Source organism: Balaenoptera borealis (assembly GCF_965194805.1).
Source record: "Balaenoptera borealis genome assembly, chromosome: 13".
NCBI classification, from domain to species: domain Eukaryota; kingdom Metazoa; phylum Chordata; class Mammalia; order Artiodactyla; family Balaenopteridae; genus Balaenoptera; species Balaenoptera borealis.
In genome coordinates, this window is record NC_138870.1 from 101,208,894 (window position 1) to 101,236,838 (window position 27,945).

The 27,945-nt window shown below is 58.6% G+C and overlaps 1 protein-coding gene across 3 annotated transcripts in view; it reads right to left on the minus strand.

Moving 5' to 3' along the window:
- SHISAL1 (shisa like 1) overlaps positions 1-26,156 on the minus strand; it is an 81,598-nt gene extending 55,442 nt beyond the window's left edge. Inside the window, exon 1 of one of the 3 annotated variants that reach the window (XM_082350038.1) lies at positions 26,137-26,156. Coding sequence is in view for 1 of the 3 variants with exons in the window: in XM_082350036.1 (XP_082206162.1) it covers positions 24,773-24,809 (37 nt within the window). In the remaining 2 variants the exon portion in view is untranslated. Of the gene's footprint in view, positions 1-24,772; positions 24,900-25,218; positions 25,716-26,136 lie in introns of those variants that run through there. The other 2 variants (XM_082350037.1, XM_082350036.1) reach the window with 2 other exon arrangements.
- Between the last annotated feature and the right edge of the window lie 1,789 nt (positions 26,157-27,945).

The window sequence follows — 27,945 nt, forward strand, 5'->3', positions numbered from 1 at the left end:
CACACGGCACAGGTGTACCCCGTCACAGTGATGCACTGTGACTCATCGGTCCCCTGTCCAGCAGGGCCCTCCCTGTGATCTGCTCAGTCCCCTCTGCCTGGCCGTGTGCCCTCCGCCCCACCTGACCACCCACGGCTGCCTCAGGATGAGTCAACGGGTGACAGAAGCCACAGCCCTGTTGGTGGGACAAAGGTGGAGGTGGGGGCTGCCCCACCTCCTCAGACCCCTGGGGAAGCTCAGGTGCTGGCACTGAAGGCTGAACCCGTGCTGGAAAGAAAACCCCACCATGCGTCACTGGGAAGTTACATAAAAATTCCATTTCTAATGACCCAAGACAGCAAAGCTATAAGCCAGCATCTCTATTCCTGGCTCGGTGGGAGAGCTGCTTTGGAAACTCCGCGGCTGCCATCCCTGTGAGGTTTCCACGAGAGGGCCAGCTTCAGAGGGCACACCATCACCAGCACCCATATTCACCTTAGCCCCCTGTGGGGTCTGCAGAGGGGGACCTGGGAGTGTCACGCTGTCAGGTGCCACCACCTGGGACCCTCCCCCACTGGTGACATTTGGGGGAAGCCCCTCCAGCAGAGGTGGGAGTTGGGGCTGAAAGAGTGAGCATCCCTCATGCTGCCCCCTGGGCCCAGCCCCGGTTCTGGGGTCTGCGGCCGTGGGGCTGCTCCCTGGGACTGGCTTAGATCAGCTGGGCTCTTCACAGGTGCTGGATGCTGGCTTCTCACCATGTTATCTCAGATAGTCCCCGACAGCCTGATGAGGCAGATATCAAACTCCCATCTGGTAAAGTAGGACACTGAGGCTCAGAGAGGTGAAGTGACTTGCCCAAGGTCACACAGCCACTCAGTGTCTCAGACGGGAAGCAAGCCCAGCCTCCAAACTCACTCTCCCTCCTGGCACTATAGGAGTTTCCAGAGCCTCCCGAGCCCCCGACCCTCACTCCTCAGAAAGCACATTTACCACAGACAGATTTGATTTATTGACCCGCGTTCTATTTCTTTGAAAACTGGTAAACTACCCACAGTGGTAGCTGGTGGCCAATGATAAATCTCAAATAACAGGGAGAACATTCTGGATGAGCAGGACTCCCCAAGCTGACTGCTTCCAGAATCACAAGTCAAGTACGCATCTCTGCATCCACCCCTTGGGTCAGCCAGGGACTGCTGTTCCCAGATTTGAGGATTATTTTTAAACACCGAGTTTGGCGAAGCCTGAGTGGAGAGGATGGAGGGCATGTGAAGAGAAACAGAGCCGGCGAAGATGAATTAAACCCCACTGGCAACAACAACAGATCTGTTCTCGGTCAGCCAGGCTAGGCAGGGCTTGGGAGGGAGGGAGGGGGAGGCGGGCCCTTGGTGCGGGGCAGGGGGCACTGCCACGGACCCTCCAGGACCCCCCATGCCTGGCGGCCCCCGGCTCAATATCTGAAGGTTCCTTAGCCCACCATGACCTCCCCTGGGTGTGGCCAAGAGCATCCCCTCTTGCCTGGACCAGGTCAAGGGCAGGGTGGCCTGGAGGGTGGGCCTTGGGTTTGGGCCACACTGCCTGGCTCCACCTTTTGTAACCACACCCTGTGTGACCTGGGACAAGTGTCCTCAGTCTCCTTGGCCCTAAAAGGGGGATGAAAATAGTATCTAATTCACAGAGTCCTTGTGATGATTGAATGAAGTGATGCATCAAAGTGCTTGGAATGGGGCTGGTGCTCAAAAGTATCCGTGGGGAGCGCTCCTTGCCGCTAGATAACTCTGCCCCAGCCTCGCCCACAAATCCAGGTCCTGTTGACTTCCTGAAATGCCCATCTGACCACCCACCCACCTCCTTAGGGGTCTTGGCAGCTCCAGGTTCTAGTCCATGCTCACTTCCCAGGCCCCAGGTGGTCTGGCCCTTGCTGCCTCCTCTGTCTCTCTCTGCTCCTCAAGGTTCAGCCCTCCAGGATGTGCCTCTCCTCTGGGCCTTTGCACACGCTGTCCCCACACTGGGGACACCCTTCCCCTCTCCTGCAGGCGGGCAGCCTGGACCCAGCTTTTGAGGTTCAGCTGCGGTGCCCATCTCTCAGCAAAGCTTTTCTCCCTCTGATTCTCTCACTCCCCTGGGTGGGCTCCCGAGGCTGGCATGGGCGGGAGCATGCTGCCTGATTAGTTTGTGTCCCAACTTGAGAGCAAATGGGTCAGAGAAAACGGGTGGCAGGCGGGGGCGTTGAGAACCCAGACCCCTGCCATAGGGGCCTGACCTCTTTAGACCCGGCCACCTGAGCCCCGCATTTCCCAGCAGCAAGAACAAAGAAGGGCACGTGACTAGTTACACACCTGTCACCCAGACACATCCCACCTTGCCCCACCCCTGCAGGGGTGCAGCTCTGCAGTCAGCCCCGTGGCGGGCGGGGTGAGGACGGGTCCCGACCCAGTCTCCTGGGCATTGGGTGCTGGTGGTAGAGCACAGGAGTCGGGCCCTTTGCTCGGGCTGGCCCTTCCCTGGGCATCTCTTCCTCCAACTCAAATGTCCAAATCAGACCTACCACGAGGTCCGGCTCAAATGCCACCTGGTCCATGAAGCCGCCTTGGCTACTCGTCCTCGCCACACCCAGTGTCCAGGAAGTGGGTCCTCTTCTGCATGCCCATCAGTGAATACCTAACGGGCCTCTACAGGGGGCCAAACCCAGCGCTGGGTGGGGGTCGGATTCAGCCACAAACAAGATGGACCAGGTCTGGTCGCCATGGGACGACGGTCTGGGGGCGACAGTCAGGAAGCAACTGATTCCATGATGAATTAGTAATTAAGCTTGGGCATTCTTCTTCTTATTAATATTAGTATGAGCATTATGAATTAGTAATTAAACAAGGATAGAGCCCTTTGGGGCCTCACAAACAGTCCTGTGGGCAGAGCAGGTGCCCAATAGACGGGTATTGGAAATAACCCTGGAGACAGCCACTGGGCGCCCACCCTGGGCCGGGAGGCGTGCGGAGCACTTGACTCCGATGAGCTCATTTACTTCTCGACACGCTTAGGCTGTACCACTGCCCTCCCCGGGGTGTGGATGGAGGGACGGGCGGGGCAGAGCCAGGACGCCAAGCCCGCACTCTGCTCCTGTGCCCTGTCTCCATGGGCAGATAGGCATGTTCACTCATCAGGCAGCACACGCCTGCACACACATGTCTGCAACAACACGCACACGCACATGCATACACAACCCCCTGCTGCCCACACACACATACATGTGACAGGCACACACGGTATCAGCGGCGACCTTATCCTCCAGCAAGTCCCCAAGTTTCCAGGGCCTTTCTCTGGCGATGCAGACCTAATCCTGAGTTTGTGAACTTTTATTTTTAGGACAACACACACTTGGAGGTTATGAAATCTCAGTCTGAAACGTGACGTCCAGGAATAGACGCCGGTGTGAAGCAAGATCAAGGTGTGTCCTCCTGACCCCTGGGGCCTGCGGAGGGAGTGGCGGGTGGGTGGGAAGCAGGAAACAAGACGGACACGGGCCAGACTGCGACAGGTGTGCCTGCAGCCGGGCTCTGGGCTGCATGGCCAGCCGTCACGGCCACCGTGAAGCGCACCCCAGCTGGGGCCCAGCCTGTGTCGGTCAGCCCCTTTCCCTTCCCACATCTTCTCAACCTCACGCCGGCCCTGAGGTCCACGCTGCTCGCATCTCGGTGGCCTGCACCCCACCCCATGAATCAGTCAAGCACATGGGGCCATCCTACACTTCTGTCCCCGAAACCTACCCTCACCTCGGAGCCAGAGAGCTGCCTTTCGAAATGCAAATCCCATTGCATCACTCCCTGATTAAAACCCTCCAGGGGCCTCCGACAGCACGGGGTGCGGGGATGGGCAGGGGGAAGGCCAGACTCCTGCCAGGGTCCTGGCACCTCCCCGGCCAGGGAGGCCCACCCTCCAACCACACTGGCCATCCTGCAGCCCCTTCACCATGCCCCCCACCCCACCCTGTGGCTTCCCTTCACCTGGTAGATTCAGATGAATCCCCCAGTGCCTGTGTCCTCCAAGAGGGGTCCCCTGACCCCAGCACGAGGTCGGGGACCCTGCCGTGTGAGCTCATGGCCTGTCCACCTCTCCTTCAAACACAGATAGTGGTTTATAGTTGCACGCTTGCACAGTGGCTCTCTCTGAGCTGCGTCTGTCCGCTCCCCTAGACTGTGAGCTAGACAAGGGCTGTGACCCAGGACCGGCGGCATAATTTGCAGGACCCAGTGCAAAATGAAAAAATGCAGAGAACCATTGTTGTTCAAAAATCAATAAGCATTTCTAGACAGCGACGGCGGAGCATTAAACCAAGCGCGGGCCCTTCTGAGCGTGGCTCACACACCGTGAAGCTGGCCTGGCTGACTCGGTTTTGGACTGTCACAATGCAGCATGGGCCCCGGCACATAGTAGGCACTTTATAAACACTTGTTGGCTTGGCTGAGTCAGGCTTTATCATCTCCATTTTTCAGATTAAAAAATGGCGGCTCAGAGAGCCTAAGTGATTTGCTTAGAACTGGAGGCTGGCAGGGCTGGGACTTGAACTCAGGTCTGTCTGACTCCAAGCAGGGGCTCAAAGTGAGTGCTGGGGTGATGGCACAGGTTTTGGAGTCAGTCTGCCCCAGCCTGGAATCTGAGCCCTGCTGCTAAGTAGCTGAGTATTCTAGGCAAGTTATTTCACTGGCCTCAGCTTCCTCGTCTGTAAAATGGGAACCATGACCCCCACCCCTTGCTGGGGTACTGAAGAAAGATGGAAAGGACCAGGAGTGCTAGCAGGGCACCCAGCACATCGAGCAAATGCTCCGTAAATGGCTCTTATCTGGTGTTGCCCACTGTTGTTTCCAAAGCCGGTGGTTTAGGTCCCTGGGAAGTTGCTGTGCAAAGGAAAGTGTGTTTGAACTCTTCCTTTGATGCCTGGCTTATGCCTTTAGTTAGCACTGACTTCCTTCCGCCCCCGCCTGCTTGTTAATTGCTTCCCTGCAGGGCACAAGCTCCTTGAAAGGGATGGCGGGCTTCTGTGCCTCTCTATCACCCACAGAGGATGCTTTGCACACAGTAGGTGCTGCTGCTCAAAGAGCAGGAACTCTGCCAACACTCATTGGCCTGGATGCGGGGTCCACTTTATTGCAAAGAGCAAACATTCTGATGGGAACAGCAGAGATGCAAGCAGAGGCCTGAGTGCAACTCCCACTGAGACGGGGTGTCAACTTTCACTGTCAACACCAGGAGGGACCTTGGGTGTCAGCCTTGTGGTGGATGTCACTCCTCTAAGCCAAGAAACCCCAACTCCGGAGTCCAGGGGAGTCCAGGGGAGCCCAGGTGGGACAGCGCAGGGTCCTGGATCTACATCCCTTGACCCCCACCCAATGTCCCCCGCTCCATGGGGCTACTGTAGGGTCAACTCAGGAGGGGAGAGGTGAGCTCTGCAAAGTGCGGTGTGGGGTGTCAGCGTGGGTGTGACCACGGGACGGCGTGCAGGTCACCACCAACTTGGAAACCACTCCTGCCCCCCAAGTCCCTCCTTCAAGAGGACATGCTAGTTGATTCCCAAAAGGGCTCTCCTTCCTCAGCGACAGCCCCACCCCAACCTCTGCCAACTGGGCTCTGGGTTCAAGTTCCAAACCTGGCTTGTTTCCATCATCCCTTCTTGGGAACCTCACCGAGTCCTCCATGCATGTCCCTTTCCTGAATGTTTGAATGTGGGCACTGCTGCGCTCCCATTTCACAGGTGAGGAAACCGAGGCCCAGGGAGGGGAGAGATGTGCCCGAGGGCGCGCAGCTAACAGAGGCTGGGCTGGAAACTCCAGTAATGCTGAAGGCCCGGACGCTCTGCTCCCTGCTCAGAGTCACACCAGATCACCAGGTGCATGGCTCCCCCAGTTAAGGGGAGGGCTTAGCTGAGAGCTCGTGAGGCCCTCTGCCTCTATCTGTCCTCCCGAATTATTTGGCTACACCATGGAGATAAAACAACCCCTGGAAATCCCAGTGGCATTTTTTTCCCACTGGAGAAACACGAAAATATCACATGAAGAATGGATCACTTAAAGTGTCAGGGCAGGAAGAAGAAAGACAGGCCCGCAGACTGTCGGAGGGCAGCCCTGGATTTCTCTCCCCACTCTGGGGGCCTCTATTCCAGCCTCCCTCCGTGGGCTCTAGCGCCAGGAACCTTCCCTCACTGGGGAGAACAGAAACCAAAGCCCAGCCTCAGTTTCCCATCTGTAAGTGGGGATAACACGCCCCCCTTGAAGGGGTGTTGGGAGGGGCCAAGGAGGTGATGGAGGCATTCATTCACTCATTCCCTGCCGAGGGTGATGTTGGGCAGCCCCGGGCTAAGGACTGCAGACACGGTGGTGGGCTAAACAGACCCCTCCCGCCCCTGTGGGGCCAACCACACGCGGTGACTCCGGGCACCTGAGCACAGAAGAGGGCCCTGACCTGGTCTGGGTCATGGGTGTCCCCAAGGAACACGAGATCTGACAGGTCAGATCTCAGGCAGGCTCAGCTGGACCAGGCGAGGTGGGCCTGGGGAGGGAGCACGCCAGCCGTGAGGCCAGCACGTGCAAAGGCCAAGGGATGGGGCCGAGCTCAGGGAGGAGGCGGGTACAGTGGAGCAGGAAGAGGAGGGCAAGGGAAGGAGATGCGGCCGGAGCGGCAGGCAGTGAGTGCTCCTGGCACGTAGTAGGTGCTGATGGGCCTCTGTAGGGCCCACCCCCACCAGTCATGAGGACCACCAGAAACCGGGGGCTTGGCCCTCTCAGGTGAGGAAGGGGCGGGGAGCAGAGCCGAGGACAAGTAAAGCCAAGTGGGGAGAAGCGAGCCGTTTGAGCACCTACTGTGCACCAGGACAGCTGTGCAGTCTCGTGCCTGAACCTGCTGGGTGAGGGGAGGGAGGGAGGCGCTGGCCCACGCTCACACAGGGACCAGCCATGACCCTGAGGGGGTCCCCGGGGTCTGCCCACCCTGTCCTCTGCCTGGCCGCGCCGGGCCAGCCGGCTGGGTGTGCGCACAGGAAGAGACCATCAGGGGAGCTGGGTGCAAAGGGGAGGTGGGAAAGGGCACCAGGTCACCAGGGCAGGGCCCCAAGAGCAGCTGACTTTGGGAAAGAGCTTGAAGGGAGAATGGGGTGGGGGTGAGGGAGGAGGCTGGAGGTGGTCCAGGTCGGACCCTCACACCTCCCCCGCACTCCCAGTTTTCCCTCCCATCCCAGCTTCCTCGCTGGTCCACAAAGCACGGAGCTTGTCGGAGCATTTGCCCCTCTATTCACCCACCCCGTGTGCTAAGCTCCTGATACAGAGACACTAAGGCACAGAGATGGTCGGCAACTTGCCCGAGATCACACAGCCCGCAGGCAGAGGAGCCGGAACTTGAGCAGGTGGTCCGGGGCCAGCATCTGTGCTCCTCACACAGGGCTCCCAGCCTCTCTGCCCAGAGCCTGCTCTCCCCCCACCTGCCTGTCACAGCCTTCCCTGGGGCCCCTCACACCCTTCTGGGACTGAGGGTCACTTTGGCCCTGCCTGGCTCCTTCCCCAGGCTGGGCGCTTGTCCAGGGCAGGGACCCTGGCTTGCAGCTGGGCTCAGTGAGGGTGAGTTCCTCACCCTTCTTGCTCCTGAAGGACGTCGTGCTTGTGCGCGCCGTGGATCTGGGAACCTCCTTATCTGCCCAGCTCTGGATGGCAGAGACCAGAAACCCTGTCCCTCACAGCCGCTGGCCTTCCACTCCCCACCACGATCAAACCTACACCCCACTAAAATGAGAGCGACTCAGTCGGGCCTTGCATAGGCAGAGGGGCATGGCTGCCGGCCGGTGTGGACAGGAACTCAGCTGGTTCTTCTGGGGCCAGGAGGAGGCTAGCAGTTGGAGAGAACCTCAGCCCTACGCCGGCGATGGGGACCCAGCTCAGGCCCGGGGCCTGGGGCCGCCAGCTGGGGACTGTCCCCGGGGCCAGGCTCAGGTCCCCCTGCCTTGGTGTCTTCATAGCACCTCACCAAGAGTCCCATTTTACAGGTGAGCAAACTGAGGCTGTTCTCTGGGAGGTCTCACAGCTCGGAAGCGGCTGAGCTAGGGTTGCAGGGGCGCATCTGGGCTAACACTTCACAGGATGAGAGACCGTGCATGTGGATTCCCCCCGAGACCCTCAAGGTCTTTGGTCAGATGCGGGTCAGTGATGCCACTGCTGGAGGCCGTCCTCCATCCCGGGCACTGCCCAGGTGAGGTGCGTTCGTGAGTGCATTCAGCCCCCTGTCCTCTGAGGAAGGAAACCGAGGCACACGGAGCCCACGGTGAGGGTGTGCCCACCTGACTCCAAAGCTGGGCTGCCTTCCTGGCTGCTCCCTTCCACACCCCCCCCGCCCATCCCCCGCCAGCAGCCGAAGACCTGTCCACCAGGGAGGGCTGTCCGCTCCAGCTGCTGTTGGAAACACATCATGTGACCATCTGGACACAGTCAAAGGGCCCCAGGCCTCTACAGCCAGGTCTGTCCTGCCCCCAGGCACTGCCCCACACCATCTCCACACTCAGGGCCCTCTGTGCCCCCGTAGCTGGCATTTCTGTCGTGGCCAGTGCCACGGTGGCATTTAAAGCCAGGCCACAAAGGAGGCTGACTCCCTCTCCCTCCCTCCCATCGCTGGATCCTGCCTGTCCTGAGCTGGGCCACAGATAAGCCTCTTTTCTTGTCCCCTGAAGTCACAGGTGCTCTGCTTACGGCAGACAGAGTGCCAGGTCCAGACAGGCCTGGGTGCCCCTTATCTAGTCCCCATCCAGGGGGCCAGTGGCAGCCCAGGCTGACTGGTGCTGTGATGGGGAAACCAGGGTGCCACGAGAGCCCAGGAAAAGGGCCTGACCCAGCCTAGCGGGATGGGGGGACGGGGATTTATTTAATCCTCACGCAGTTAGGAGGTGGTGTGATTATCCTCAATTTACAAATGAGGGAACTGAGGCACAGAGAGTTTAAGTAACTTGCCCTGGGTCACCCAGCTCGTTGTGGTGAAGCTGGGATTCAACTCACCAGAGGGTCTGGCAGGAACTCCTGATGGACCGGTAAGTGTGGGAGGGCATTCCCGGCAGAGCGACTAAGACACAAGCAGCAAAGTGAGGGTTCATTCCGCGCAATAAATATGGGACCAGTTTGGGGGCAGTCCTCACCCAGGTAATGGGGCTTCCCGTCCTGCCTGTGGTCTGAGGTTCAGCACAGCGGCAGAGAACCAGAAGGAAGGGCTCTGACCTTGGGGTCCGAACGCTTGGGCTCTGCCACTTCTCAGCTGTGTGACCCTGGGCAAGTGCCTTCACCTCTCTGAGCTGGGCTGCCTCAGCCAGATCCTGGGCACCTACGTCATATGAAAGTGCAGCTGTATCATTGCCTTTACTCCTGGTGATGACCCCATGCAGTAGGAATTCCTTTATTCCTCTTTAATAGAGCCTGTAATCACAGCACAGACCAGCCTGCCTGGTGGGCTGGTGGGGGGGTAGGGGCGGCGGGGCCGGGCTGGAGAGAGCATGACCCCACAGCAAGCTCGCGGAGGCTAATTTCACGGCATCCTCTTGCGCACGGTGGGTCCTCAGTGACTGTGGGATGAGTGGCACTAACACCCCTCCTGGGCTCAGCAAAGGCCCTGCTGACACCCGCGGGCACGAGGTACGAGAACGTTCTCGGAGGCCATTTTTGAGAGGAAAACCCTGGAGACGGCCCAGCTGGATAGATGGGAGAACGCATCGCAGGATGTCCAAACACTGAATGCTCTACAGCCGCCTAAGTGAACCGTAGCCACACCAAACATCACAGGGCATTTTAGCAACCAGGGCTCAGGGAGAAACTTCGGTCCCCAGACCAAACTCTGCATGATCCACTTTAGGAAGCTAAAAAGACCTATTAAAAATGTAGAATGCATGTAGCCGTGACAAGGGCACAGAGAGGAGTGGGGGTAACGGTGGTGGCCCCGAGGGGACGGGGGTGGGTGTTCCAGCTGTTACGCTGGCTGGTAGGTTCAAGGATGCTTATCCCTGTGCTGGGGTTCTGATTCCAGCAAGGATTTGTCTCCACATGGACTCCCCGCCTCCTCCAGAGAGCCCCAGACACTTTGCCCCGTCAAGTACTTCCTGGTCATAAGCTCTCGATGACTCGGTTTCCTCGCCTATAAACTGGGGACGCTGGTCATGAAAAGTCCTCCTATGCTCGGCCGCGTGCCCCGACCAGGTGGGCCCCTGTGAGGTAACCCAGGCATGGAATCCCACCGCCGCCTCGCAGCTGCCCGGGCAGGTCACCTGGCCTCGGGGAGGCTCAGCTTCTCCTCTGTAAGTGGGTGTCCTGCCCCTTCCCACCCCTCCCAGGTCACGGGAAGATGAGAGATGAAGAGGGTGCCGTGTGGGAGGTACCCTCGATCATTCACAAAGTGACATTAGATGATTCAGGGGTGGCAACACGGGTCTCTGCCTGAGCCAGGGGATGAAACCAAACAGACGTTGGTAACTGAATGCACCGCACACTGCAGATGCCAGGGGTGGGGGAGGCAGCAGAGGCCCTGGTAGGGGCCAAGCGCTCTCAGCTGTGCCCCTGACACCCCGCCTTCCCGCCATCATGCTCCCCCAACCCAAGGAAGACAACTACATTCTGACTTGCCAAGGAGTCGTCGCTGTCACTGATGGCGGACCCTGGTGTGGAACCGACCAAGCCAGGTAACCGAGCTGGGCCTGGTGTGCCCTGGCACGTGGTGTACCTGGGGTGAGGTGCCTGGGCCAAGGGTGTAGCACGTGGTGGGGAAGAGCCAGAGTGTATCAGCTCAGACCCTTGGAGAAGCAAGGGACCTCTCAGACCCTTGGTTTTCTCTTCTGTCTAACGAGGACGGGGTTCCGAGTAGGATGAGGTGGGCGGAAACTGTTGTGCGGGACCCTGGAGGTGGCTGGACCGGGGTTGCCTGGAGTGTGGTCCCGGGCTCCACTTGGGAGCTGATTAGCAGCGCGGGATCTGGGGCCCCCCGGCACCCGTCGGATTAGAACAAGGGTGGAGGCAAGGAATCTGCATTTTACCAGCTTCCCAGGGGATTCTGACGCACACTCAAGTATGAGAACCATTGGGCTAGGTCAGAGGCGGGGACGTTCTTCTGTGAAGGGCCACACGCTAGGTAACATGGGCTTCGTGGGCCAGGAGGGCTCATCCCAGTGACTCAGCTGTGCCGTTATAGCAAGCAAGCGCCCTAGACAACACAGGCTGCGCGACAGAGGCTGTGTGCTAATAAAACTTTACTCACAAAGCCAGGCAGCCCCGTGTTCTAACCCCCGTGCCTTGGTACCCAAAGTACAGTCCGCAGCCCATCGTGGCAGCATCTCCAGGGAGCTGGCAGGGCCTCCACCTGCTGCATCCCAGGCCGTGTGCGAACCTGTCCACACTCAGTTCTGCAGGCAGCTACGGGCCCGGCGGGTTCCTTCTGGGTCTAAGGGGGGCTGGGCGGCGGGGGAGCTGGGAGAGGGGCTGCCTAGCGAGTCTGACAAACCATGGCACCAACGCGGCTAATTGGAAGCAGCTGCTGTTGCAACCAGAGACTTAGCTGTGATTAAGCGAAGTTGCCTTTAGGCTAATCAACTTCAAAATTATGCAAATAGGGCCGCAGCGGAGACCACAGGGATGGTACCAGGCCGGCTCCCCGACCCAGCCTGGCACTCTTAACCCCCCACGGCCGGCCTGGAGGGCCCACGGCCACGTTCCCATGGACCAGCTCCACTTCTGGGGACTAACAAGCCTCCCAGCCACACTCTCTGTAAAGTGGCACCAAAGCTGCTGAGCTGAGAGGGAGGTGAACCAGCAGACGCCCGGAGACAGCGGATCCACCCCCCCAGCCCCCCCGTTTGATAAGCGTCGGCTAGCCAGGCCTGGGTCGCCAGCCTGGCTGGTGGCCACACTGGCCCTCAGGGAGCCTGGCAGGGGATGCTGCACACCAAGAGGGCTCCCTGGAGGCAACGGCTGAACGTGGAGGAAAACGGGACACTCCCAAAGGTGGCGGGAGGCGGCTCTCAGCCAGCCTCCCCGAGCGCTTGCGAACTCTTGCTCACCGCCACCAGCTCTCCCGGGCCCCGACCTGGACAGAAAGCGGCCTCCTCCTGCCCATCTCCACTCCTGGGACCCCCGGCACCCCGCATTTGTTGCACCCCAAACTGAACTCCTCAGCCATCCTAGCCCATTGGGCTTTGCTGCCTCCCTCGGCTGGCCCCTCCCTTGGCTGATGTCCCAGGAAGCATGAGTGGTCTGCCACGGGACTGGAGTGAGGGGCAGGGGCCAGGAGAGAGAGAGGGAAGACCCCTCTCACGCACGCCCCTTCAGGGGCACTCCCTGAGTCTTCATCCTGGTTTCGGAGGATGGCGGTGTCATATGTCCTAGGAGATGGGAGAGAAGCCCAGCTCTCAGGTCCGAGGTCATCATGTCCAGGGGCTGTCAGGTGTCTGGTTAGAGGCTGGATTCTGGAATCAGACCAAACTGCTCTGAGCCATCTCACTGGCATTTTTCTCTTCCTGTCTACTCTCCCCTCTTCCCAGCCTGGGGGCACCTCCCCAGCAAAGCCAGGATCAGCCAGCACTTCCTCTGTTTAAACTCGCTTTTGCTCTGTCCTCCCCAAATTGGTGACCCATTCCAATTCTGAGTTTGCACTCTGGAAACAAAAGAATTGCTAAGAAATGTGCCTGCAGGCATTCAGAGTGGCCAGAGCCCTCTGACCGTCCCCCAGGGGGGCTCTGACACCTAAGACACTTAAGCAGGAGCAGGGAACAAGGGGCTGAGCACAGGCCCCTGATGGAGGGAAGTCCCCGCCCTCAGGCTGACAGCGCCCCTCCCAGCAGGGGAGGTCCCTGCTCCTGGGGCAGAGGCTGGTGCCACGATGGGCCTTTATCACGTGGGTCCCACAGGGGCCAAACGCAACTCCCGGGCCCGTCATAGCAGGCTTCCTCCTTTTCAAAACTGAACATTGCTTATCATGCAGAGAAAATTGCTAAATTTTATAGTATAAGTTGACATCTAGGTAAACAGTATTATGGAGGTCTAATTCGTGTGCCACTGTGGGGAATGCTAGCTCCAAAACTTCTGGGGAATGGAGTGGTAACATCAAAAAGCATTTATGGGAGAGCCCTGCCAACAGGAAACCGGATCAGAACTGGGGCGCGAGGGCGGGACTTCAAGGGGAGGTGGGTGCTGGGCCGGTGCCTGGCAGAGGGCGGCCAGAGAGAGGACAGAGAGGGCAGGAAGGCTTGCAGGAGGGGACACGGTTGCCCTGTGACCCTGGACACGCCACTTAGCCTCTCTGGGCCTCTCCCCATAAAGTGGGGTGCTAACCCCAGCCTCACGTGGGCGGTGTGAGATTAAATGAGACAGTAGAAGCGAAACCTGGCCCGAGCTGGGAGCTTAGTAGGTAGTCAGTAAACAGGGCTTCCATTCCCATCCTCTGCCTGGCTGGGGGTTTGCTTAGAGCTGTCACATATGCTGTCACATCCGTTCTCTTAGGTGAGTTGCACGTGATCCCGAGCAGTGGCCGGGGGAGGTTATTAGCCTCAGATGAGGACGCGGAGGCTCAGAGAGGCTGTCATTTCTGAGGGTCACACAGCTCATACAGAGCAGACCTGGGGCTAGCACCTGGGGCCCTAGAATCTCAGCACAGGTTCCCTCCACTATGTCAAGCTGGCCTCGCCCAGCACAATCTGCATGTCCCCGGCATGGTTAAGGGTGGGCGCGAAGACATTTGGGGCTCGCAGGGCCCTCTGTGCTGTGTCATAAACCCCCCTTCTCAGCTGGGGGCGACTTGCCCTGGAATGGGCTCCAGGGTGCAGACACAGAACCCAACCGAGAGTTAAGCCGTGTCTAATGACTGGCCTTCCACACAGTGGAAACGGGAGGATGAGACTGTTCTTGAGCACTTACTATGTGTTGTCCGGCCCCATGACAGGCATTTGACAAATACAGTCTCCTTTAATTTTCCAAAAAAGGGGGATGACCGCTCACAGTTTGCAGATGAGAAAACTAAGACTCAGAGAGGTTGTGTCACCTGCCCAAGGTCACACAGCTGCTGAGCTACTGGGACTTGGGCCCGAGCTGGTCTGGTTTCTAAATCAAGGTTCTTTCTGGGCCTTAGGCTCTTGGCCTTGAGTATCTGGGGAAGGAGGGAGCTGCCACGTCCCCAAACCAAACCACTGGGAATTTCCCCCTCTCCCAGTGCCTGGGGGAAAACAGAAGAGACCATTCTCTGGGGATGGGAATCTGCTGGTCTCATTTCCCACCAGCACTGGAGCCCTCCCCCTCCCCCCGCACTCAGGACTTCCCCAAAGATCCAGCCCCGGGTTGAACTCCCTCTGGAACTCAATGCACCACAGCCCTCGGGGAGTCCACTCCCTCCGGGGGACAATTGAGACTGGAAAGCGGACAGGGGGGATCTGCACTGCTGCCTCCCTACCCTCCTCCCCAGTCCCCCTTGCTCAGGCCCCACACTGAACAAGCTTCTTTGTTTATTTGTTTTGAACAAGCTTATTTTAAAACAATCAGCATTTGGCTCCAGTGGTGAAAGACCCCATTCAGGAGTTGTGTCGGCAGGAAAAGAAAGCATCCTTGGCGGGGGAGGCCCTGCTTCCTGGTTCTCAGACCTCGTTCCTGGCCCCAGCGATGGTGGGGGGCTACATCCAGGTCTTGGGGTCGCAGCTCTGGTTGCAATCCCACCTCCACCACTAACAAACTGGTGGCCGTGAGCTGGTCACTTCATTCAAAGCCTCTGTTCCTCCCTCCCTCCCTCCCTCTCTTTCATCCTCCCTCCCTCCCTCTCTTCCATCCATCATTCAGGCAGGAAACCTACTAGGTGCTAGTCCCAGCTCTAGGCCCTGAGGATACAGGAGTGAACCAGACACACCCGGTCCTTGGCATGGAGATGCCTTGGTCTGCCTATCTTGGTACGTCCATGTCTGAGGCCCCTGCAGACTGCTGGCTCCCCGAGGCTGCAGCTGGGGACGACGTCCCTCCGAGACCCCTGGCTGCCCAGCCCAGCACTGGTCAGGGAGGAGGAGGTGGCGGGCACTGGGGGTAGGAGGGGGCCAGGGCAGTGGCGGAGTGGGCGGTGAGGAGGTGAAAGGCCCCGGCCACGGCCTCGGACAGTCCACAAATAAACTCCAGCTCATCGCTCTTCCCAACTGAGATAGAAAATAGCTTTCACACTATACTTTCTGATTTTTTTTTTTTTCACTTCACTGCTTCTAAATTGATCCAGAACAGATTGTCCAATTGTTTAAATTTCAGGAGAAAAGTCTCCTAATCTTTCCCTAGTCCTGCCCAGAATTCTGCCTGGCCCCAGCCCTCCCCCGGAGACCCCACTCCTCGGCCAGACCCCAGCTGGATGTCCAGGGCTGACCTGGACTTGCCCGCTGGCCTATGGACTTGTAGGTGATGGACATGGGCTCACCCGGGATAGGTGGGTCTGCATTCCCAGATGGTACTCATGCCTGGACCCACTGTAAAGAAAGGCTTTGTTTTCCCAGGAAGGACCAAACTTGCCCAGCACTGTAAGGCATTGGAGCCACACGGGAGCCTGGCGGCCCAGGAGGAATTAGAGGCTGGCACCTGCCTCCTCTCCTATCAGGAAAGCCACACAACATAAGCAACTGTGAAGTGCTGTCATTATTCCTATTGACTACGGCAGTAGGGCAAACAGGTGTCATCTTGGGTGCCTACAGGATCGACTGGTTGGGACTGCCTGGGGGGCTGGGCAGAGGCACATCCTGACTCCATGCTGTGATGGATTGATTAGCAATGTCTGCCCTAGGCACAGCAGTGGCTGGTGGTGGTACGCAAGCCACATATCTGCCATCCTACATCTACAGAGTAAAGTCCAAACTCCTTAACTAGCCAGAGTCCTTGGAGATCAAGCCACTGCCGACTTCTACAGCCTCGCCTCCACAGCTTTCCACAAGTACCACGGGACAGCCATGCTATCCAGAAGTTTCTCAAACTTCTTCCTCTGGGCTCCATAGGCATTGTTCCCCCTACCTCAAGATCACCCCACCCCTTGTTTATCGGCCTGGTCGACTCATCTTCCATTTCCTTGGGTGCCACCTCCTCTGAGAAGTCCTCCTTGATGTCTGGCCCCTTTCCCCCAGGCAGAGTCCCTGCCTTGTCCTCTGTTCTCACCCACATCGGTGCAATCCCTTACGTGGGACTTGGACCCGGGCAGGAGAGCCTTCCTGCGGACTTGGAGCCCCACCAGGGCAAGCCCTGGGTGCAATCTTTGGAGGGAATAATCACATGACACATACCCAGGCTAATGGCTTGCCCACTCCTGTCTGACAGCCAGCCCCTTTGGAGGAGGACACAGGCGGCAGCAGAAACCAGACTCCAGATGTTAAGGACCCCACTGCCCTCAAGCTCCAGGTCCAGACGACGCTGGGGCAGCCCCAGTGCAGACCCTCACCGGCTCCTGCCAGGCCCCGCCCGTCCTTAGGGGCTCGCTACCCCATGTCTCTCTCTGCCAAAGAGAAGGAATTCAAATAACAGTGACAAATGAGTGGGGACGCGTGGAGGGCTCCCTCCTGGAGCGCTTTGCCTCCATGACCCTCGCCTGGACGCGTTGCAGGAGGGCCTGCGGTGGACCCACGTTGCAGAGGAGGAAACTGAGGCAGAGAGGACGGAGGTGGCTGGGCAAGGCCACCCAGATGTGAGGGGTGGGCACAGGATTTTGGTGACCCATACCCCCACGCATGCGCCCCTCCTGACCACTGAGGGCACTCTGCCTTCCCCCCACCCCACGTGAGAAGATCCAAGTCCTGGCTTTGCTACTTAGCAGCTGTGTGCCCCCAGGGAAGCCATAGCCCTTCTCTGAGCCTTGGGTGGGACAGCAATCCGTCCTTGCTCAGGTATGTTCTGAGAATTAAACCAGGCAGTGTTTGCAAAGCACCCAGGACAGGGCTCGGTGTAGACGGGAGGAACTCTCAACAGCTCAGGGCTCTGGGGGCCCTTGGGCCCAGCACCCCATCCCTGGGGCCGTTCCGTGGCCTCAGCAGCTTGGGGGTGCCCTCCGCCCTCACTCCTTCCCTGACTCCGTGCCTGGAGCCCCCCTGGGAAGGAATCAGATGGCCCACAGGCTGGTGGTCCACACTGCCTGCACCATGCCTGTCCCCAGCTCCGGAACCTCCCTGCAACCTGCCGTCCACCGTGTAGAGCCCAGCGCCCCCTCCGACTTCCCGTGCACCTTTACAAATCACAAACCACGCTCAATGCGTGATCTTTGCACATCACCGTACCCCCAAAGGAAGACAGCATCCTCCCGTATTATGGAGGCAGAAACAGAGGTTCAGAGAAGCACTGGAACTTCCCTGCCCTAAAGAGGAGGAGGTCACAGTCTGAATGCAGCTCTGTCCTGCACCAAAACCACACTGTCAGGGACACCAAGCAACCTGGGTCCCCAGATTCGGGCCACCATCCCTGGTCCCTGGAAGTGGGGGGAAAGTTCATACAGAGAAGAGAGATCATATCTGGCTATAAAACTCATTCCACCTCATCGCTCATGGCCCTCAAAGAGAAGCCTCTGCCCCAGTCCTTGGGCCCCTTCCAGAGCTTCCCTGAACTTAGGCTTTCGAAGTTTCCTGACAGCCATCACTCACTCACTCATTCATTCATTTACTTACCCATCCATCAATCCATTCATCCATCCATCCATCCATCCACCCATACATTCATCCACCCATCTATCCATCAGTCCATCCCTTCATTCACAGACCCGTCCAAAGCATGCCTGAGCTAGAAGCTGGCTATAGAGCTAAACCAGGAACAAGGTGGTCTCTACCCTTTGAGGACAGAGAGAAACTCCACTGCTTCTGTGCCCACTGGGTGTTTCTGTTATTAAATGTGGTGATAATGATAACAGTATTATTTACTGAGCACTTACTATGTGCCAGGCTCTACACCAAACATGTTCCTTGAATCAACTCTTTTAATTCCTGCAAGAACCCTGCGAGGTAAGTGCTATCCCCATCTTTAGAGGAAGAAACTGAGGCTCAGAGAGGTGACATAACTTGCCTAAGGTCACACAGCTATTAGGGGTGGAAACTGGGATTCAAATCCTGACAGCCCCTTCCAGAACTCAGGGATAAGATAATAAATAATGGTTATCACTGTCATTGATCCAGGAGCCTGGAATGTCACAGTCCTTACCTTTAATCCTCAAAACCACCCTTGTAAGTTATTATTATTATTATCAGCTTTCTCAAGCGGATTTAAAAAATTAGGAGACTGAGGCTCAGAGAGTGAAATAAGCAGCCCAGCATTGGCCACAGGTAGGGGGTGGAGCTGGTGTGTGAAAACAGGCAGGTGAGCTCCAGAGCTGGCTCCCTTGCTGCCCTGCTCTGTGGTTGCCCTGGCACTGGGCAGGCACCAGAGCGGTCTAATGGCTCACTTGATTCATTTCCTCACTCAATCAACAGCCAGTCTTGGAATCCCCTGCTCCGGGGATTCCCAGATGATCGAGTTTGGTTCCTGCCTCGCTGCTTCACCGACGGGCTGGAGCAATGCTGGCAGAGTAACAGTTAAAAAAGTGAGAATACAGAGAGCTGACCTGTCTTTGAATATACACGATGCACTAACGAAGCTGCAAATTTATCTTACCTGGTCTGTGCAATAAGCCGTTTCCCAGATGAGGAAACTGAGGCTCACAGGTTATGTAACTTGACCAGGGTCACAGAGTTAGGAACAAGCAGAGGGGAGACTTGTCCAGGGTGGATCCGAGGCTGCTCCCCCGGGAATCTGCACCAGGAGTTTCCCTGCAGCTCTGCTTCTCGCCCTGACAACAGGCCTCAGCTCAGAGGCTCTGCTCATTCCCCAAAGGCCTCATGGTCCCAGGGATCAGATTCCCGGCAGTGACACCCAGGTGATGCCATATTCCCAACCTGCTCCCGGAAAAATGTAAACAACAGAGCCCTTCAGAAGCAAGCCCATGGGAGGGCGTGTTGTACTCCCACTGAGCTGACGGCTGAACTCCACTGGCCAGGCCTCCGGGGCTCGGTGATGATGCCAGGCTTCCTGCAAATGGGCAGAGAGAGGCTCCATCCCCCGATTTTCTGGATGCAGAGACGGAGGCTCAGAGCCGGCAGCTCTGGCATGGACATTCTGGGACCCCTGTCCGGAAACCCAGCCTGGGCTGTAGCCGACAAGGAGAAGCAGGGCTCAGGTGGAGGGAGAAAGGGGATCTTCCAGACTTTGGTATTAGTGTCTGTAATTCTTTGATTTAATTTTTAGAATTTCCCTTTAGCAGCTTACGATACTGATACTTGCTCTGCTGTCCCCACAGAGCCCATCTGACCCAGAGTCTTGGGCTTCAGAGCTCTGACCGGGACCCCGGCCACCTGCTTCCCCTCTCTGGGCTGTGTTCTCCTTAGGGAAAGGGAGACTCGGAGGTTGGCCTTGGGGTTGCCTGAGGGTGCTGGAAGATAATGGACAAGAAAGGGCTTTGTAATAAAGGAACCTGTAAACATTAAAATCTGAAGATGCCCTTGGGAGGCCATGCCTGTCTGAGACCCACTTGAAGACTTTCCTCAGGCTGCTCCTCTGCCTGAATGCCCTCTGTCCCCTTCTGCCTGGCACTCTCCTATCTACCCTTCAAGACTCAAACCTAAAGTTACCTCCTCCAGGAAGCCCTCCCTGACCCCTCAGGCAGGGTGGGACCTCGCAGATGACTGTTTTTCTTCTGTTCTCCTGCCCCCAACAAATACACCGCAAAAACCACCAGGGCAGGGTCCTGTTTTAATTGTCTCTTGTCCCCCGAGCCTGGCACTATGTCCCGCACAGGGTAGGTGCCCCGGAAATGTGGAATGAGCCAACGCTTAAATGCGTTTTCTGTTGGTTTATAGATCTAGCTGCACATGGACGATTCTCCCGACAAAGGCAAGGGGCCCAAAGTGAAAGCAAATCACCATCGTTTCGGTAACCTGCTCAGGGAGCCGTGGAGGAAATTCTGGCGCGGGATTATGGAAGGAATTGGCCTTTATTTTTAATTTGTGCCAATATCTAAGAAAGCGGCACTTTATTTTCAGCCCATCATGTGCCGAGGAGCTTCGAATCTGGCGCAGGAGACAAACTTTCCCAGCCCCACTTCCCAATGCAAATCTCGCAGCCTCAGCGGAGCAGCCGTCTCCGCCCTCCGCCGGGCATTTCTCAAACGCTTGCCAGGAAGGAATAATCAGATTATGTAGCTGGGTTTTAACAGATCACGGTTTGTCTCATTTTCCAGGGGAGTGTGAACCAAAAAAAAAAAAAAAAAAAAAAAAAACAGAAAAAAAAATTTTTTTCCCTCCCAGGGTTCTGTTAAGAGATTCCAGAACTTAATGCAGTGTTAAATTGGTGTGATTCGGGAAACTCATGCATTATTTCTTAATTTCTTGAAGGCGAGTTTACACGCATTTGCTGGGGTAGGTGTGCGTGCAGACAGATGGGCGGTGACGGGACTGTGTGCCCCAGACAGGGGAGGAAGGGGGCAGCCTGTCCAGAATACGCCAAGGGAACGCTCCATTCATGTCTGATGGCCGGAAATATGGGACAGGAGGCATTTGCATTTCATCTCTCGGCTTCTGCTTTGCCGCTTGGATGGTCAGGGAGAGAGAGATTCTGAAGCCTTTTCCTGATGGGAGAGCCTCGGGGTTTTCAGGGCTAATTTCACCATCCATGGAGTTGTTTACACCCCTCCCCCACCCTGGGCAGCAGCTACTGAGGCTCTGGCTGACACCCACCGGGTCTGCATCATGTCATGAACATCCTTGGCCTTCAAGGACGCCCGGTTCACTGTGACCTTGAGCACGCCACCAGCCCGCTCGGGCCTCAGTGTCCCCATCCGTACATGGGTAAGCGGACAAGCTTCTAGCTCCCTATCAGGCCCCGAAGCGGCAGCTCTTCGGGCTTCCCACCATCACGGCACAGCACAGCACACGGGCCTCGGAGATGCTGGGGTCCCTGACTCTATCCGGCCCTCCCCACAGCTACAGGATGTGGAGGGTGGAGGCCCTCACACCGAAGATTCTGGCAGTCCCTTTCTCACCACAACCTTCATGAAACCCACTAGACAGGCACCAAGTCTCTGCACTGCTGAACGGGAAAACCCAGGCTCAGAGGGCAAGGGCTTTGCTGGTGAATGGTAACATCAGGATGCCCAGAGAAGGCCCTCCAGAAAATTCCCAACCCGCTCGCAGCTAAGGGGGAAAGGAAGGGGCAGCTTGTCACAAGTGGGCCAAGCTGGCGTGTGGGAGGGGGTGCGCTGGCAGAGCCAGGGGTGCTGGGACAGCCCCGGTCTCAGCTCAGAGACTTATTTATTCACAGTTGTCAAACAGATCCTGAGACTTGGTCACGTCTAGGGGCAGGTTTGAGGGATCTTGGGCTCTTCTTTACCTTCCTAGGGGGTCAACCATGGGGGGGGGGTGTCAAGGAATGTGTGTGCTGGAGGAGGGAAGGCAGGGAAAGAAAAAAAGGGAGGGGGAAGGAGGGAGGAGGAGACAGGACTTCTTCCCTGCCAGCCCCTGTGCAGGGCGAGACTGACACCGACAGAGTGGGTGGCACCTGGTACTCCCAGGAGAGCGTGGCCCAGGGTGGGCCCTGGTCACCCTTCTCACTTTCACTGGCTCCAGATGTTCAGGACCCCAACTTACAGAAGACTGTTTAGGAAACAAGGCCCCACAGTTCTTAGGGCTTGACTACTGACTGCTTCAGTAACTTCTAGAAAGAGTGGCTGGGCTGGGAAAAGCCACTCTGGGAGAGCCCGAGATGGGCTCTGAGTTCATTCTAAGATCAATATGAATCTGTTGTGTGACTCAGCTGGGTAAAAGCTCAAGCGAGGGGCTGAATTTATAGAGGTAGAGCATCCCCAAGAAGAGAGGTGATATCTTTCATCTGTGCCTAACACGGGCCACACTCTGGATCAGTCCAAAAGAGAAAAAACAGGACAATGGGTAGGATGTGGGATTCAGCAGACCCTGACCTGCAGCGGCTCACTGCACTGTGTCTGAAGGGGTACCATGGTTGCCGTCAGGCACGGGCTGGGCTCCAGGTGGTGAAGTGTAGTGGTTAGGAGCGCGAGAGTAGCTGGGTTACTTTTAACCTCTCTGAGCCTGTTTTCTCAGCAGTACAACAGAATCAATAACGGCCAGCTCACAGGGTTGGTGTGAGGACTAAATGCGATGTTGGGGTTCAGTGCCTGCCCCGCACCGTGCCTGGCACATAGTAGGCCTCTGGGCCTTTGTGGTCAAGTGCAATCCTGTTGCTGTGCAGGTGTATCCTTAGGCTCATGGCAGTGAAGTCGTTTATCACAGACTCGGACAGTTGAAGCAGCCCGATCTGGTGTCCACTTGGGCCTGGCGGCGAGGCAGTCCTCTCCCACCATGTGGCCGGAAGTGGGGAGCATCTGGCAAGGGCTGGGCCGATTGCCCCAGAGAGCTGGAAACCAGACTCTTCTTCTCCTTCTCGCAAACCTCCCTCTGCCCACCCCAATCACAGGCTCCACCCACGGGCCATGGACGTGTCCAAGTGCTGAACTTGACCATCCGCCCCTCCTCCCTGCCCCACCCCCACTATCTAACCCACACCCAGGCTGGGTGGTGGTGGTGCCCAGATATCCTGCCTAGCCCTGCTCCAGCTGCACCACCTTCCCCTGCTCACTCCTGCTGCAGCCCCTCCCTGCCCCACCCCCTCCAAGCCCCCGCTCACCAGTCCACAAGATGCCTCCCTCCCTGCCCCCTGTGTGCCCGCATCTTTGCCCGTGGAGGGTCTCTGCCCAGAACACTGCTGCTCCTCTCTTCTTCTGGCTGCTTCAGGCCTGCCTTCCGGACCAGGCTCCCCCAGCCCCGAACCCACCTCAGGCTCTCTGGGAAGATTCTCCCCACCTGCACCCCTCCCACTCAGCTTCCCCCAGGCAGGGCTCCATCCCCACTGGCTTGTCGGGGGCTGTTTCCTTAAAAGCTGCCAAGAGCAGAGCTGATGCCCTTCAGCAGCAGACATGGGGGCTCGATGAGTTGGCTGAAGAAGGGGAGTGAGTGAAAGAATGAATAAATGGAGGGATGGATGGATGACTGGGACCGAGGGAGTGGCTCTCTTCCGGTCTCCTGATCTCCCTCGGGACAGGCTTCACTCCCTTTCTCTCTCACTCACAAAGGTCTAAGCAGCACTCGCCCTGCCCCCACCCATCCTGTCCAATCCAGCTGCCCCATAAGTTCCAGGCTGGTGGCCTGGGAAGGCGGGGGTGGGACGCACGCGCGCGCGCACACACACACAACACACACACACACATACACCCCCCACATGGCTCCGAGCCAATCTGCTCCCCCAGCTTCCCCATCATACCTCCCAGATGCCTGAGACAGAGTCAAGAATTCAGTGTGATGGTGACAGTAAAGAAATAGGCAGAAACCCCTCCCTGGGGCTTTCAGCTGGAGCCATGAGGCGCTGGGGCTGCCCAGCTGCAGCGAACTTTCTGGCCACCTCTTTCTCCTGCTCCACATTCAACCCCCAGCCAGGACAGGCACAGCCAAGAGCCTCTCTGGGGAGATGGATTCGTGCAGGGAGGTGTCCCACCCTGAGCAGTCACAGGTCTAGGGGATGGTGGGGGACCGACCCCCAATCCCGGGCGACCCTGACCAGCATGGGTATTGTCCTGGCTGACACCAAGGACCGAGGCTGGGCTGCCTGTTTCCCCGCCACCTTCAGACCACCTGACAGATGAGGGAACAGGGGGTGACGGAGGAGCCTCCCCTAAGCCTGGTCTGAACGCAACTTGCTGGCTCAACAGTATTTCAATCGCAGCCCGGAGTGAAATTCACAGGACGCCGGTGACTAAAGACACCCTGGGGTCCAGGCCCTCATTCCACAGACTTGGAAACAGGCCCAGAGAAGGACAGGCATCTGCCTAGGGTCACACGGTCAGAACTCACAGAGCTTTCTCCGTGTGACCTCGCAGCAACCTTCAGAGGTGGGAATGGCGCCCACGCTACTTTACAGATGGGGAAACAGAGGCTCAGAGGGGTCAAGCGCCTTGCTCAAGGTCACACAGCCGGGGGAGAGAGGGCTGGAGGCCGCCGGCTGTGATTCCTGGTGCAAGGCACTTTCTGCTCTTCCCATCCCGGCCTGGGCTCCCTGGGCTCCCTTGGGCGGGAGGAGCAGTCACTAAGCCAAGGGATCAGAGAGGCCGAGAGAGGCAGGGTAGACACAAGAGGCCCACAGACACACTCCCACGGCAGATTATATAACTCCCCTTCCCAGCCCCACCGCCCCAGGGGTGCCACCCCGGCAACTGCACAGGGCACCAGACCCAGACGGACCCGCCGGACCCGCCTGACCCACCAGCCGGCATCAGTTCTCTCTAAAGAGATGACAGTTGGAGGCGCCAGGACGCGCTGGCTTTTTTTCCTCCTTTCTGGTTTCCTCTGGCTGAGTAACAAATACTAATACTAACAATGATAATAATAATTAGAATAAATATAACCTGAAGACGCTTGGGGTGTCGTTGCCATGGCAACCGCTGGAGCTAAGGCACTTCGGAGGCCGCCGCGGGGCCACCCGGCCCCAGGCGCGGGATCAATATTGATTCGGCCCCGGGAGGCAGCGGCGGCTCCACTGGGGCCACGCGGCGGGTGGGGAGCGAGGGGCACGCACTTGGAGGGGTCTTCCTGGTAGCCCGCGCCGCCCAGCTGGGACCCCCGGAACCGGTCGGGTCCCAAGCGTGGCTCCGGAACCCTGCCCGGCGCGCGCGGGGCTCCCGGTTCGCTCAGCTCCAGGACTGGTCCTCGGACGCCGGTTCCCACCTCGGACGCGGATGCCGGTCCCAGCTGCCGCGTCCATGCACGGTGCGCCCTGGACTGGTCCTCGGACCCGGGCCCGGTCCTCTCCAAGGTCCAGCGACCCCGACCTTGGCGAGCCCTGGCGCGGACCGCAATGCCAGGGCACCGGCTGCCCGACACGGCTCCTGCCCCCAGAGTCTTCCCCGGGCGTACCCCGCCCCTTTCCACAGCACCCCGGACCCCCGATGCACCGAACTCACCTCTCCCAGGGGGCCCACCCCTCCCCGCCCCGGGCGCCCGCACACCTTCTCGGAAGCCGGGGCGCCGAAGACCCGCCCCCCACTCGCCGGGACCCTCCTCCGCCAGGAGCTCCGCCCCGACCCCTTTCCCCCACCCCCGCGCCCCGACCCTGGCCCGGCGCACCCCTCCCCCGCGCGGTACCCGCCCGGCCCGCCCGGGGCGCCGCTCACCTTGTGCCCGCCGCCCGCTCGCTCCTTGCTCCGCAACCGGGAGCCGGCGCCCGCGGGGCTGAGCCGCCTACCGGGGCGCGGGGCCGCTCACGCCCCCGCGGTGCCCCCGCCGCCGCCGCAACAGTTGTCCCAGCTCCGGGGGCTGCGGGGCCGCGGGGACTCGGGGCTCCGGGGCCGGCGCCGGGAGAGCGCCCGCTCTTAGGCGCGGGGGGCGCGGGCTCGGGCTGGCGCTCCGGCTCGCGGACCGGCCGCCGGCCGCATGCCCCGCCGGCCGCCCCGCCGCACGCCCGCCGCTACTGGGCGGCCCGCGCCGCCCGCCACCCCGCCGGCCCCGAGCCCCGCGCCGCGCCCGCCGCCGCGCTCATGCTCGCCGGCCCCGCGCTCGCCGCCGCAGCCGCGGTGCCCACTTCACTCTTTGCCGCTCGCCGCTCGCCCTCTGCTGCCCCCTCTCCCCGCTCGCGGCGCCCGGCCGTCCTGCCCTCGCCGCCGCCGCGCCGCACTCCCTCCCCAGCGCCCGCGGCGCCCTCCTCCCTCCCTCCCTCCCTCCCTCTCTCTCTCCCTCTCTCTCTCTCTTCTCTCTCTCCCTCTCTCTCTCTCTCTCTCTCTCTCTCTCTCTCGCCCTCCTCTTCTCATTTTTTTCTTTCGCAATCTCTTCCTCCCCTCTTGCGCGCTCTCTCCCCGTGTGTGTTGTCTTCGTTTTTTCCCTTTTGCAATCTCTTCCTTTCTTTTGTGCTTCACTCTCTTCTCACTCTTTTTTCTTTCCTCCCACCCCCACTCCTTTCCTTCCTTTCTACTTTTCCTTTCCTTTCCCCCTCTCCTCCCTCTTTTCCTTCTGTTCCTTCCCTTTCTTCTTTCTCTCCTCCTCCCGGCACCCCATCTCTGATTCTCTGTCTCCCCAGCCCCACCGCACGAGCTCACCTGCCTCCTTCCTGGCTGCTCTCCAGCCTTCGGCCGGGCCCGGCTGTTGGGGAGGCGGGCTCCCCCAGCCCCTCCCTGCGGGAACACCAGACCCGCTCCAGCCAGGTGGCCGCTGTCCTGGCAGCCCCTCCTGCCTCCCCTCCCGCAGCCTGCCACTGGAGGGCCCCACCTGCAGTGCCCCTCCCCCTGCGGTGCTAAGCAAGACATTCCTTCCAGCCAGCCCCCCTCCCCCCCACCGCGGGAGGTGGTCAAAGTCAGGGTCAGGCGGAGGTGGTCCATGGCAGGGTCAGACTTGGGCAGGAGAATCCTTCACATCAGACAAGATCTGCTGTCCAGTTTCCAATGAGAAAACCCGACTTCCCCAGGCGGTGGTACCCCCCTCCTGCTCCGGGCCCCCTTCTCTCCACCTCTCCTCCACAGCAGCCCCCCCCCCGCCCCCATTTCACCCCTCACCTGCAGGACAACCCCGTGCTAGACTCACTGTGTGGCCTGGGGCCAGTGAGCCAACCTCACTAAGCCTCAGTTTCCCCACCTTCACCCCCACCCGTCCCTGGCCCAGTGACCTCTGGTGGTAAAGAAGGACATGTGGGGGGACATTGCAGCCTCTTCAAGGGCCCCGCAGAGGGGATGGCAATGAGGATGGTTTATGTTGTTCAGGGTTAGGGAGAGTGGTTTTGAGTGCCCTGGAAGGCAGGTTGATCCCACCGGTGCAAACTCTGTGTCTGCCACGTCATTGGATCTGGCTCCATTTTTACAGATATTGATTGAACCTCCCCGGAAACTAGGCTGAGCCCTTCATACAACTTATTTTACTTAGATGTCACCACAGTGCTGGGTAGTGTCTTCCCCGTTTTACAGGTGAGGCAACTGAGGCTCAGAGAGGTTAGGGCACCTGCCCTGAGCCACACAGCTGCCAAGGGACAGAACCAGGGCTCCAGCCCAGATGCCCCCGACTTCCAAGCCCAGGCTCCCCACCTGTGACAGTTTTCTTCCCTAAAGAGGTCTCAGCAGCGTCTCCCTCACAAGATGTTTCGCAGATTAAATGAGGCAGGATATTTGAAGCACTTCACCTAGCTTCTGCAAACCCTCCCAAGAGCGGGGAACATGATCATCCCATGGGATGTTGGAAACCAAGGACCAAGGAGGTTAAGAAACAGACCGAAGGGCCCAGTGCTGGAGGTGGCCGGGACTGGGTTGAGAGCTGACCGTCCTCTGTGCTAGGCTGGGCTGCCCTCCGTGTGCTCCCAGGGCCCTGTACCTTCCCTTCCCTAAAGTCAGGCTCCCCAGCCTCGGACAAAGCCACTTTGCCTCCTTGTGCCTCGGTTTCCTCATCTGCAAAATTGAAATGATTCCACTCACCCCCGAGTCAGCATGAAGATTAAATGAGAGGCTCTATCAAACAGAAGACAGTCCTGTTGATTTTCCCAAATAAATGAGGACCTTGATCTGCATCAGTGTCACTTCTGTCCTTCCAGGAGGTGGTAGCGTGGGCAGAAAAATGTGCAGGTTTTGGAACTGGTCGGACCTAGGGTTGAATCTCAGCTTGGCCATTCACCAGCTGTGTAACCTTGGGCAAATTCACTTCTCCCAACTCCTGTGCACTGGTTTCCTGGGGCTGCCATAACCAATATTCACAAACTTGTGGCTTAAAACAACATATGTTTATTCTCTTACAGTTCTGGAGGCCAGAAATCCCCAAATCATTTTCACTGGGCTGAAGGTGCGGACAGGGCTGCCTCCCTGGGAGGTTCTAGGGGAGAATTCTTCCAGCTCCTGGTGGTTGCCGGCATCCTTGGCTTGTGGCCGCGT